At 44.6% G+C, this 12,710-nt stretch overlaps 1 protein-coding gene across 4 annotated transcripts in view; it reads left to right on the forward strand.

The window, feature by feature from the left end:
* Positions 1–12,710, forward strand: part of PIWIL2 (piwi like RNA-mediated gene silencing 2) — a 113,179-nt gene that overhangs the window by 18,436 nt on the left and 82,033 nt on the right. For 3 of the 4 annotated variants that reach the window (XM_067039846.1, XM_067039848.1, XM_067039847.1), the window contains exon 2: positions 11,573–11,771. In XM_067039846.1, coding sequence (XP_066895947.1) covers positions 11,580–11,771 — 192 coding nt within the window. In that variant the 5' untranslated portion in view covers positions 11,573–11,579. Of the gene's footprint in view, positions 1–11,549; positions 11,772–12,710 lie in introns of all 4 variants that reach the window. The other variant, XM_059072464.2, reaches the window with a different exon arrangement.

The raw sequence follows: 12,710 nt of genomic DNA on the forward strand, positions 1-12,710 counted from the left end.
CTCCTCTAGAACCTTATAATACTTTTATTCTAATTACCTCCCTCCGACTTATATTCTATTTTTCTTAACCTCTTAGCTCTATCATTTTTTTAAAAAATTTCACTGTATTGGACACCTCTTATGCTCCATTACAGATCCTCTCGGTCTTACCTGTCCCTTTATATAGCCAGTACTATGGGGAACAGTTTTCTGTGAGCACTCACCAGGTCTACAGCGATACAAGCTGATAATTCCTAGCCTCAGGCTTACTCTGTGCATCTCCTGCTTTCTGCCCTGAGGCTTCTGTGTTGATGCCAAGGCATGGAGTAGCATGGGAACATCGTGGTGCACCTAGAAAGTATAAGGTGTTAATACTCCTTGAGGTGAGCCTTTGACCGAGGGAGAGGAGAGAGTCAATGGATACGTGCATCCCCCCAACTCCCCCAGGTAACATCCCTGCAGGACTAGTAGTCCTTTTTAAAAAAAAAAAAAAAAATTATTTATTTATTTATTTAGTTGCATCGAGTCTTAGTTGCAGCTTGTGGGCTCCCCAGTTGTGGCTTGCCAGCTCCTTAGTTGTGGCATGTGGACTCTTAGTTGTGGCATGCATGTGGGATCTAGTTCCTGGACCAGGGATCAAACCCAGGCCCCCTGCATTGGGAGCACGGAGTCTTAACCCCTGTGACACCAGGGAAGTCCCAGGACTAGTAGTCTTGACATGTACTTCCTATGGCTTCTCAAATGGTCCCCAGAGATGGAGCAACCAGAACTCTGTAGCGGTGACAAACTTGGGAATTTTATTTTCCTGACCAGGGATCGAACCCGTGCCCCCTGCAATGGAGGCACAGAGTCTTAACCACTGGACCACCAGGGAAGTCCCAGTAGTGCATCCTTGAATGAGTTTTCTCTCCCTCTCTGCATCATTCTCTCTCCCTCTGTTCCTCACTCCTGTTCCTTGGGATCACACTTTCCAATAAGATCCTTGTGCTAAACCTTTGTCTCAGTCTCTGCCTCCTGAGGAATCTAGGATAAGCCATCCTCCTCTTATACATTATTATTATTAACTTTATTCAATCAACTACTTTACTTATGATTCCTTTTTTCATCTGTTTGGAAAGTCCTTTACAGAGGGTTTATTAGAGGTAAATCTCTCTGTTTTTCTGAAAATGCTTTATTTTACTATTCTAGGAAGAAAATTTCACTGGATATGCATTTTCTAGGTTGACAGTTCTTTTTTTCCCTTAAACTTTCAGGCCTGTGGAGACGTGTGTGGTGTGTATGTGTGTGTGTGTGTGTATGTGTGTGTGTGTGTGCCAGTGTCTTCCAGGCTTTTTCTTTTTCTTTTTCAAAAATATTTATTTATATTGGCTGCGTCAGGTCTTAGTTGCAGCACATGGGATCTTTTGCTGTGGCATGCAGGCTTCTCATTGTGGTGGCTTCTCTTGTTGTGGAGCATGGGCTCTAGGCACATGGGCTTCAGTAGTTGTGGCACACGGGCTCAGTAGTTGTGGCTTGCGGGCTCTAGAGTGCAGGCTCAGTAGCTGTGGCGCATGGGCCTTGTTGCTCTGTGGCATGTGGTATCCTCCCGGACCAGGGCTCGAACCCGTGTCCCTTGCATTGGCAGGAGGACTCCCAACCACTGCACCACCAGATTTATCTTCTAATTCACAGTGTCTTCCTTCAGCTGTGTCTTTTCTCTTGTGTAACTTTTCTTCAATTTAATTTCAATTTTTATATTACTCATTTGTAGAAGTCCTATTTTGGTTCTTTTTCAAATCTGCCTAGTCAATTTTGATAACCTTTCCCCTTACTCATGGTTTTAATTGCCACCTTTATTTCTTTTTTTTTTTTTTTGCAGTACGCGGGCCTCTCACTGCTGTTGGCCTCTCCCATTGCGGAGCACAGGCTCCGGACGCGCAGGCTCAGTGGCCATGGCTCACGGGCCCAGCCGCTCCACGGCATGTGGGATCTTCCCAGACCGGGGCACGAACCCGTGTCCCCTGCATCGGCAGGCAGAGTCTAAACCACTGCGCCACCAGGGAAGCCTGCCACCTTTATTTCTTAAAACGTATGCAAGATTTATTTATATTCTGAGTCCAGTGATTCCTTTTTTGAAATCTTTGTGGATCTGGTTCTGTTCACTGTAGTTTCTGCTTGTTTGCTAATGTTTTTCAAGGTTTTATAAAGATCTATTTTACATATCATAAAACTTACCCTATTAGAGTATTCAGTAATTTTTGGTAAATTTAATGAGTGGTACAGACATCACCACAAATCAGTTTTAGAACATTGTTATCACCCTAATAAAATCCCCCAGGCCCAGGCTTCCCTGGTGGCGCAGTGGTTGAGAGTCCACCTGCCGATGCAGGGGACACAGGTTCGTGACCCGGTCCGGGAAGATCCCACATGCCGCGGAGCGGCTGGGCCCGTGAGCCATGGCCGCTGAGCCTGCGCGTCCGGAGCCTGTGCTCCGCAACGGGAGAGGCCACAACAATGAGAGGCCCACGCACCGCAAAAAAAATAATAATAATAAAAAAATCCCCCAGGCCCATTAACAGTTCATCCTCATTCTCACTTCCAGCCCCAGACAACCACTTGTCTACATTCTGTCTCTATACATTTGTCTTTTCTAGACTTTCCATATAAATGGAATCATACAATATGTGGTTTCTTGTGTCTGGCTTCATCTTTTAACATAATGTGTTTTGAGGTTCCTCCATGGCATAGCATAGTAGTTTGTTCCTTTTTAATGCTGAATCTGTCCATTGTATGAACACACTACATTTTGCTTATCCATTCACCAGTTGATGAGCATTTAATTGGTTTTCAGGTTTGGGCTCTCATAAAAATTGCTGCTGTGAATGTATGCATGCAAGTTTTGTGGGAGCATATGTTTTCATTCCTCTTAGGTAGTTACCAAGAAGTGGAACTCTTGGTTCCTAAGGAATTTTTTTGTTTAACTTTTTGAGAAACTGCCAAATGTTTTCCAAAGTGGTGCACCTAACCTATCTGCTTGTATGACCTGAGCCACTGCTATGGCTGGACTGGACGTTGGGTTCTTATTATGACTGCAGGATGCACCACAGCAGCAACCATCAGGGAACTTTGAAAAATCAAGTGCTGGAGGGTAACATGGCATGCCTAAGGGCCACGCAGCAAGGTCATGGGGAAATATATACATATATATATATAGAGAGAGAGAGAGAGACAGAGAGAGACAGAGAGAGAGAGACAGAGAGAGAGACAGGAGACAGAAACAGACAGAGAGAGAAAGACACAGAGACAAAGACAGAGACAGACAGAGACACAGAGACAGAGAGAGAAACAGAGAGACAGAGACACGGATACAGAGATAGAGACAGACACAGAGACAGGTAGAAAGTGAGAACCTGCAGTTCTGCCTTTATTAAGGTTGAGAGTGGGGTGGCCAGGGTTTTGCAGGTTCACTCTTCATTGGTGAATTTAAAACCTAAGAGCATGGACTCCCACAGGAACCTGCAGCAACAGCAGGCGTGGCGGGGGGCACCTGGCCAGGCGCTAGCTGCGTGGTGCATTCGGGGAGCCTGACCTCCTCCAGATGCCCACCTTCCCACCCGACTGTGGCTTCCTCAGGGGCAAGGAGCATGGGATGGTAGCCCCTCAGCTGCAGGTGGAGCTTCATCAGCATGACTACTGCGCTCACTACCTCATCGGGCTTCTCAGGTGTAAGCTGTCACACTCCCCGACCTCCTGGCCTGCAGGCACGACAGCACAGCTGGGACTACTGCGAGCACATGGGCTACGGGAAGCACATGAAGGGGTCTGAGTCAGAGCCCCGGCTGCTCCAACAACAGCAGGAGCAGAAGAAGGCAGACACAGCCAGAGCCAGGGGCCCGGTGAGGTGGCCTGTAGTGCAACTGCCTACCACCCCGTGGACCAGTCAAGAAATAAAACCTGCAGGCCTTGGGCTTCCCTGGTGGCGCAGTGGTTGAGAGTCCGCCTGCCAATGCAGGGGACACGGGTTCGTGCCCCGGTCCGGAAAGATCCCACGTGCCGCGGAGCGGCTGGGCCCGTGAGCCGTGGCCGCTGGGCCTGTGCGTCCGGAGCCTGTGCTCCGCAGCGGGAGAGGCCACAACGGTGAGAGGCCCGCGTACCACAAAAAAAAAAAAAAAAAAAAAAAACCACAAAAAAACAAACAAACAAACAAAAACCTGCAGGCCTCACCACCCAAAATGAATGAATGAATGAATGAATGAATCCCAAAAGCAGGAATTAGGGCATGGGGAGGAAAAAGCAGGAGCACTCAAGAGGTCAGCGTCACCCAGGGCTTTCTAAAACGGGAACTTTGTGGGTGGAGGTGTCCTGGTCCCTTATCTAATTACATATTTATTTTTTAAATTAATTAATTTATTTTTGGCTGTGTTGGGCCCTCGTTTCTGTGCGAGGGCTCTCTCTAGTTGTCGCAAGCGGGGGCCTCTGACTATCGCGGCCTCTCCTGTTGCGGAGCACTGGCTCAGTAGTTGTGGCTCACGGGCCTAGTTGCTCCGCGGCATATGGGATCCTCCCAGACCAGGGCTCGAACCCGCGTCCCCTGCACTGGCAGGCAGACTCTCAACCACTGCGCCACCAGGGAAGCCCCCCTTATCTAGTTATTTAGATGGCAGCATGTTTATTTGAGATGGACGTCTTTGAAACGGGTGTCTTGGCAATGAGAAGCTTAATATCAGGCACTTGAATTACAATGAAAAAAAAGCGTAATGTCAGGCACTTACAGCACAACATCCTTGCTGACTTTATTATTGCATTAATCATCTAGGGCTGCCATTACAAAATACTGAAGACAAGGTGGCTTAAACAACAGACGTTTATTTTCTCACAGTTCTGGAGGCTAGAAGTCCATGACCAAGGCACTGGCAAATTTGGTTTCTGGTGAGGGCTTTCTTCCTGACTTGTAGACAGCCACCTTCTTGTTGTATTGTGTTTTCACATGGCCTTTCCTCTTTGCTCACAGGGAAAGAAAGAGAGATCTCTGGTGTCCCTTCTTCTAAGGACACCACTGCTATGAGTTGGGGCCTACCCTTATGACTTCATTTAACCTTAATTACATCCCCAGAGGCCCTGCTCCAAATACAGTGACGCTGGGGGTTAGGTTTCAACATATGACTCTTTTTTTTTTTTTTTTGTGGTACGTGGGCCTCTCACTGTTGTGGCCTCTCCCGTTGCGGAGCATAGGCTCCGGACGTGCAGGCTCAGTGGCCATGGCTCACGGGCCTAGCCACTCCGCGGCATGTGGGATCTTCCCGGACCTGGGCACGAACCCGTGTCCCCTGCATTGGCAGGCGGATTCTCAACCACTGCGCCACCAGGGAAGCCCCAACATATGACTCTTGGTGGGGCAAAATTCAGTTCATAACATCCTGCCATCTGGTCCCGCCAAATTCATGTCCTTCTCACATTCAAAATACATTCACCCCATCCCAATAGCTCCAAAAGTTTTAACCTACTCCAGCATTAATTCCAAGTCCAAAATCTCATCTAGACATCATCTAAATAAGATATCGGTGAGACTTGAGTTATGATTCATCCTGAAGCAATATTTCTCTCCAGCTGTGAAGCTATGAAGAGGAAATAGCTTTGTCACATAGGCTTGTGGTGACAGTGGCAGCACTGGTGATGGCTGAATCACCTTTGGGGTTATTCTTCCCTTTTCTTAAAGGATTAAGCATGTTGAATCACTCTATTGTCCTGTCCTGTAGAATCCTAGAAGTCCAAAAGCCATCCTTTAGAAAGCCTTCCTTTATTTCATCCAGTCTCTGTTCCCTTTGGTCCAAACTGGGAGTGTCTCTGCTGCTGTTCAACATAATCCTATTTTTGCTTCTAGCTTCTGCTGAGATAGCCGATGAACTCCATAGTTAACCATGGATAATCTCCTGGTAGAGTGATTGTCTAGCCACACCCTTGGGTGTTCTCTCCAGAACAAGCTTTCTCACTTTTGCACTATAGATAGGTTGAGAACTTCCCAAATCTTAAAACTCTGATTCTTTTTTGCTTAATCTTTCTTTCAATTTATCTTTCTCCTCTTATGTTTTACTATAAGCAGGAAGGAGAGGCCAGGCCACGCCTCAACAGTTTGCTTAGCTACCTCCTCAGCTACATATCCAAGTTCATTGCTTGTGAGTTCTACCTTCCACAAAGCACAAGACTACAATGCAGCCAGTTCTTTCCCAGTTTATAACAAGGATCACCTTTCTTCCAGTTTCCAATAACATGTTCCTCATTTCTGTCTGAGACCTCACCAGAAGCACCTTTAACATCCATATTTCTACAAACAGTCCCTTCAAGGAAATCTAGGCTTTTTCTAGCATGTACCTCAAAAGTCTTCCAATTATACCTATCACCCAGCTCCAAAACCACTTCCACATTTTTATGTGTTTTTTACATCAGCACCCTACTTCATGGTACCACAATCTGTATTAGTCAGGGTTCTCCAGTGAAACAGAACCATTAGGAGATATATATATACATATATATATATATATATATATATATGTATATATTTATTTATTTATATTTATATATACATACACTTTCTACTAAGGAATTATAATGTGTGATTATGGAGGTTGATGAATCCCAAGATCTTCCGTGGAGTTGCAGGAGAGCCAATGGTGTAGTTCTAGTCCAAATCCAAAGGCCTGAAAACCGGGAGAGCCAATGGTGGTGTTCCAATCTGAAGGCTTGCAGACTTAAGACCCAGAAGAGCCAATGCTTTAGTTTGAGTCAGAAGGCAGGAAAAGCTGATGTTTCAGTTCAATGGCAGTCAGGTGAGAAAGATTCTCTCTTAATCCAGAGAGGGTAAGCCTTCTTGTCCTAGTTAGGCCTTCTATTGATTGGATGAGGCCATCCACATCAGAGAGGGCAGGCAGTATGTTTTACCCCATTTCCCAATTCAAATGTTAATTTCATCCAAAACACCCTCCAAGAAACACACAGAATAATGTCTGACTAAATATCTGGGTACCTGTTGGCCAAACTGATACATAAAAGTAACCATCACAATTATTATCTGTCCTATATATTATAGCCATTCTAGTGGGTATGAAATATCTTACTGTGTTTTTGTTTGTCTGTTTGTTTGCATTTCCCTAATGACTAATGGTGTTGAGCACATTTTCATGTGATTTTTACCCATTTGTATATCTTTGGTAAAAGATCAGTTCATATCTGTTGCCCATTTAAAAAATTGCGTTGTTTGTCTTCTTATTGAGCCTAATGTGTGTTTTTAAGATTAATTTAAACAAAACAACCCAACAAACAATCAAAACAGTTCACCCATTTTATTGACCCTAATGTGTTTTGTGATTTATTTTTTCTTGTGAGTTCCTGTGTGGGAACTTTGAGGGCCAGGTGGAGGGTGTATTTCCCCTGGGAGGATCTGTGTTTACCTCTGCCTGGAACCCAGAGGTACTATACATGCCTACATCTATATTAAATTTAAAAATTAAATATTTTTAATTTAATTTTTTAAATAAAAATTTATTAATTAATAAATTAAATCCTCCCTGTAGTTTCTAGGCCAAACAGGTAATGTCATTTTCTGCCATTAGTCTTGCTGTGGCTCTGGTGACTTCATTTTCTCAACAACAATAACAACAGCAAATCAGGATTTATGGTCAGAATGGAAATACTTACTGGGGACAAAGGGCCAGACTCTTTGATGTCATGACTGCCTGGGAAAATCCAGATTGTATATAGTGACAGGGCCATCCTCACCCTGAATCTTAGAGCCTGGTAAGGCCAAGTGGACAGAATTTGGTGTTATGAAAATATCATCTGTAATTTAATTTTAAAGCTTTAAACAGTACAATATGTGTGTGCTCTTTTAAATCAATATCCTAGGTATGGTTAATTAACAACTGAAGTGTCCTGTTGGGGAATGTAAACTCCAGGAGAGGTTGATTAGCTTTTGAAAGCTTCTAAGCAGATGTCCACACTTTAGAGAGCTTCAACTATCTTTATTTCCAGTCAACACTGAGACTATGTGGATTTTCCTTTGGTGAAATAACTGGTATTCATTATGTGTGGGTTGGCTAGAAATATTGTACAGGGTATTTCTATATCCTGTCTACTCTTGCATGACATGTATAGAAATCTAGGGAACCCAATCCTTTGTAATGGTTCTCTTGGTTTAGATTCAAAAACTGACAGCTTCAGAAAATTATCTGAGAATTGCTATTGTAAAGAGCTTCTGAAATATTGTTTCCTAGGTATGGAATGAATCTTTCATTCATGGTTTGGTCAGAGTACGTATAAGGACAGGGAACTGGGACTTTATCAAGGTTACAAAACAGTTTGTATAACTTTTTTTTTTTTTTTGCGGTACGCGCGCCTCTCACTGTTGTGGCCTCTCCCGTTGCGGAGCACAGGCTCCAGACGCGCAGGTTCAGCAGCCATGGCTCACGGGCCCAGCCACACCGCAGCATGTGGGATCTTCCCGGACCGGGGCATGAACCCATGTCCCCTGCATCAGCAGGCGGACTCTCAACCACTGAGCCACCAGGGAAGCCCTGTATAATTATTTTTGAGTGCACTTGCTACTAAATGTTGGCATGAACAACGTGTTGTTATAACATAACATTGTAAAGCAGGAAGCCTGTGAGGTAGAAGAACTCACTTATAATGTTAAACAAATAACAACTACAAAGAGGGAAGGGGTATCCCACCAATTAGATTCCTGCTTTGGAAATTCTCCTGCTCCAATAATTTTCAAGCTGTTCTGTTTTGGGAAGGAGAGGAGAGTCCTTGAATGTATGGATTAAAACGAGGTATGAGATATCTGAGGCTTGGAAAAGCCGTGTCTAGCCCTATTCCATATAGAGTATTTACATGTCTCTACAACATCAGCCAAGGTATCTAGAAGCTTGACCCCAACCACCTCAGAAAACTTGGGGTTGGAGAGGCGTGCAGTTATTTGCCAAAATGATTGGAGAGGGAAAGAAATATTTATTTGGAAATATACCGTAGCTGCAGAGTTAACCACTAATGCTTTTACATAGTTTGAAGAAAGCTCTCCTTGGCTCACAAGATTCAGGTATCAATAAATAATAACGATAGGCAAAATTTATTGCAGGCACTCTTCTCCTTGTGCCAGGTATTTTACACGCATCGTCTCATTAACGTATGTACATTTCCATACAATCCTATGAATGTATGATTTTCTTCCAGTTTTATATATAAGTACAGTGAGGCTTAGAGATCACATAATTAGGTGTTTGAATGTCAACTCAAGCTCTTTCCTATTCATCACCCACATCCTTATATCCTCTAACTGCGAAGGATGGGGCAAGTCAATCTCCACATAAGCGTGTAAGCTAACTCTGTTTACAGGAGTTGCCAACGGCATGGGAGTCAGGATCTTAAAAACGTCACAAATTATAATGGTTAGGTTCACGCCTAACTTCCGGACCCCCACTTGGAGGACCCCTTTCGAACGAACCTAGAGGTAGAGCGAAGCCGCTGGAACGGGCGGGAGAGGGAGGCACTCTTAACAGAAGGGCCAATGAGACCGCTGGCTCTTGTGAGTGGCACGTCGTTTGGCCAATGGGTTCAGGCCCTGAGGCCCCGCGAGAAGACGGGAACGGGGTCTGGAGCATGTGGGCCCGTGGAGCTGCGCGAGCGGTGAGCTCAGGGTTCTCTTGAGGCCCCGTTGAGCTGCGCGAGGGCTCGAACGTTGGAGAGAGCAGGGGACGCAGGTGTGGAAGGCCGGGCAGGCCAAGGTCGCTCTGCAACAGGCCAGGTGCGCTTTCGCTCAAGCTCTTGCTGGTGAACGGGGGCACTTCCGGCCCACTCGGACCCTCCCCTGTCCTCTCACCCCATATCCCTGGGGAGCCGCGAGGGGCTGTGGGCCCCTGGGTGGAGCGGGGGGTGGGGATGGGGAGTTTTTATTTGAGGCCGGGGGTTGCGGGGGGGTAGGAGGAATGCAGGACCTGGGAGAGGTGGGAAGGTGGTGCCTGGGGAGGGAGGGGACTCTGATGGGGAGAGGGGTTTGGGCGGGTGTGAGTGTTGCTCGCACACAAGGGGTGGGCAGGACCCCCAGGGGAGTTTTGGTTTAGGGAATGATGCTTTCTCCAGGGTGGAAGGGGTGTAGTATTTGCCTTCAGGAACCTCTTTTCTGGTTAGGCCCAGTCATATGCCCCAGCCGGGAGCTCGCACCTGGAGGGGTGGGAACGTAGGCCTCGCTGGTCCTGGGACCTGCCTGTCCTTGGACTCTCCCCGCTTGTACCTTATAGTCAGTCAGCCAGCCAGCTGATAACTAATCAAAGGAGAAAATCCACATTAAGGGAGGGCCTGAATCTGTAGAAGTTATGGTGGAGGTGAGGGAGGGGTGGAGAAAGAAGAGGATTCCAGAAATCCTGTAATTGGTAGGTGTTATAGTGCCTCTCAGTGTGTACCAGTTAGGCTACTGATTGTTCTGGTTTCTTCCAGTGGTGGTGAGAAGGTGTGAGTGAAGAGGCCAAGCTAACTGAAAAGTAGTTTAAACAATGAAAGGGGAGAACTGTAGTAGCCTTTGAGTAAGGCAGGCATATCTTCCCATTTTAGTGTAAAAGGTAATTTATTTTTAAAAAATTTGCCAGATCCTGAACTGCCTTCACCTATAGTTGACTTAGGAACTGGGTGTCAGTCTTTTCTTTATATGCATGGCCTGATTTCTCTGTAGCTAACACTTCAGACACGTTTGCAAAAGTTAAGAAGAGGCTTACTTGTTGACTGCAAAAGATTCTTCAGGGATCAGGGCTGAGTCCAGACAATGAAGGGAGCCCTTGAAAGAAGGAGTCCTGAGGTCTACAGATTATAAAGTGATTTTGAAGAAGCTTAGTGAGTCTGAGACTTGAGGGGCGAAAAGAGCATCATCATCCCTGGTTACCTTAGGGGGTGGGGGGAGGTGTTAAATGTCACCTGTGAGACTCAGCAGGAATCATAGGCTCAAACCAGAAAGGGTCTGTACCCTGGAGACCTCAGTTCTGGTAGAGTTTGAAAGAAGAGTTTTATAGAAAGGAATTGGATAACAATTCAGAGAAGCAGCTAAGGAACCAAGGAGGAGATGGAAAAATTTAATGTGAAAATAGACTGGAAAAATATTAGGACTCTGGTAGAAGAAAGAGTGGCCCAAAACGAAGCAAAACCCATAAATATTTATGGACAAAAAAATTTTATGATATGGCTATGTTAACTATAAACTTACTTATAAAGCAAAATCATGCCCATACATAAAAAGCGTTTCCGTCTACAACTGGTAGTTAACTTACAGGACTGAGTTCTCTAAGAGGCCGTTTGGGTAGAAAATATAAGTAAATTCAGGGAGGGCTTGGCCTTTAAGAGATTGCTGATGGAGAGTGTTTAGAATATTCTGGGCTAAACAGAAGCTTTTGAAGTGAATATAATATAGGAGGCTGGTTGTATCACTGGTCTGATCCAAAGTAGCTTTTTTTTTTTTTTTTTTTAAATGCTTTGTGAGTCTGTCTTGAAGGAAAAGGAAAACAATTGGGAGTCATTTAAATTATAAAATGGTGGCAGATAATTAACCAGAACAGTTTGACACCTGTGTTCCCTGCAGCCTTGCAATGGATCCTGTCCGACCACCCTTCAGGGGCCCGTCTCCTGTGTACCCATCTCAGTCTGTGCAGATGCCGGGCTCTTGGCAACAGGCTCCAAAACCTTTGGACCCAGCTCTGGGCAGGGCAGGACCTGCAGGCAGAGGCCATGTATTTGAAAAGCGAGAGGAGCCAGGCCCACAGAGTGGACCAGTGCAAAAGGTAAGACCGTGTCTGCATACATAGTAGCAGCACACAGCTTATCATCAGGGCAAATAAGGGATTTCAAGGTACTTAGGAAACTGGGAAGCCATATATGAAAGCAAGGTTTTGTTGGTTTTTTTCCCCTTGAACAAGTGGTCGCCTCTCAGAATATATTTCAAATTCTTGAGTTGGAAGTCTAGAAAAAGGGCCTCGTAATGAATGTTAGATGGACGTGGATAAATGCCTTCTCTAGCTTCTATAAATATAAATATATACATACATAAATGATAGGTTTAAATGTACAGTGTTTTGTTTTTTTTGTGAGTGTTTAGATTTCCACTCTGGGTTTGACTCTATGGTATTAGCAGCCACTCTTGCCTCTAAGGTCATAATTGTTAAGAACGGTTCCTTTCAGAAGGCTCTTTGCCTAAATCTTAAAGAAAAAGAGGATCTTCAGCTATTGGTAGTGCTGTGTGTATACTCGCATGGACGTGCATTCTTAATTTCCTAATTATATAGTAATTTTAAGAATGGTATTTGTCTATAATTAATCTCAAAGAATAAAGAGTTAGCAAATACAGAAAGAACCTAATAGTGCAGTTATGACAATTTTAAGTAGGTTGACAATGTCAGATGTAACGTTCTGAAACATTATTGACAGTAATCCTGTATTTTTACTCAGATGGATTGCTCAAGTCTATATGTGGCAACTCTAATTGGTGTAACAGTTGTAAACTTCCAAGACTGCTACAGGAAAACAGTAGCAAGTTTTGTTGAGGTTGTTTAAAAAAACCCGAAAATTTTGATACCCTTAAATGATCCATTTTTTGGGAAAATTTATTAGCCAGTACACTTGTTCTCTCTTACCTTAGGTGTACAGGAAATGAGCTAGAAAAATAATTCTGTTGCATTTGTTATACTGTATATCAAATCATGAACTGTAACTGTTTATGCTTG

The sequence above is a fragment of the Kogia breviceps genome, chromosome 8 (genome assembly GCF_026419965.1).
Source record: "Kogia breviceps isolate mKogBre1 chromosome 8, mKogBre1 haplotype 1, whole genome shotgun sequence".
Taxonomy (NCBI): domain Eukaryota; kingdom Metazoa; phylum Chordata; class Mammalia; order Artiodactyla; family Physeteridae; genus Kogia; species Kogia breviceps.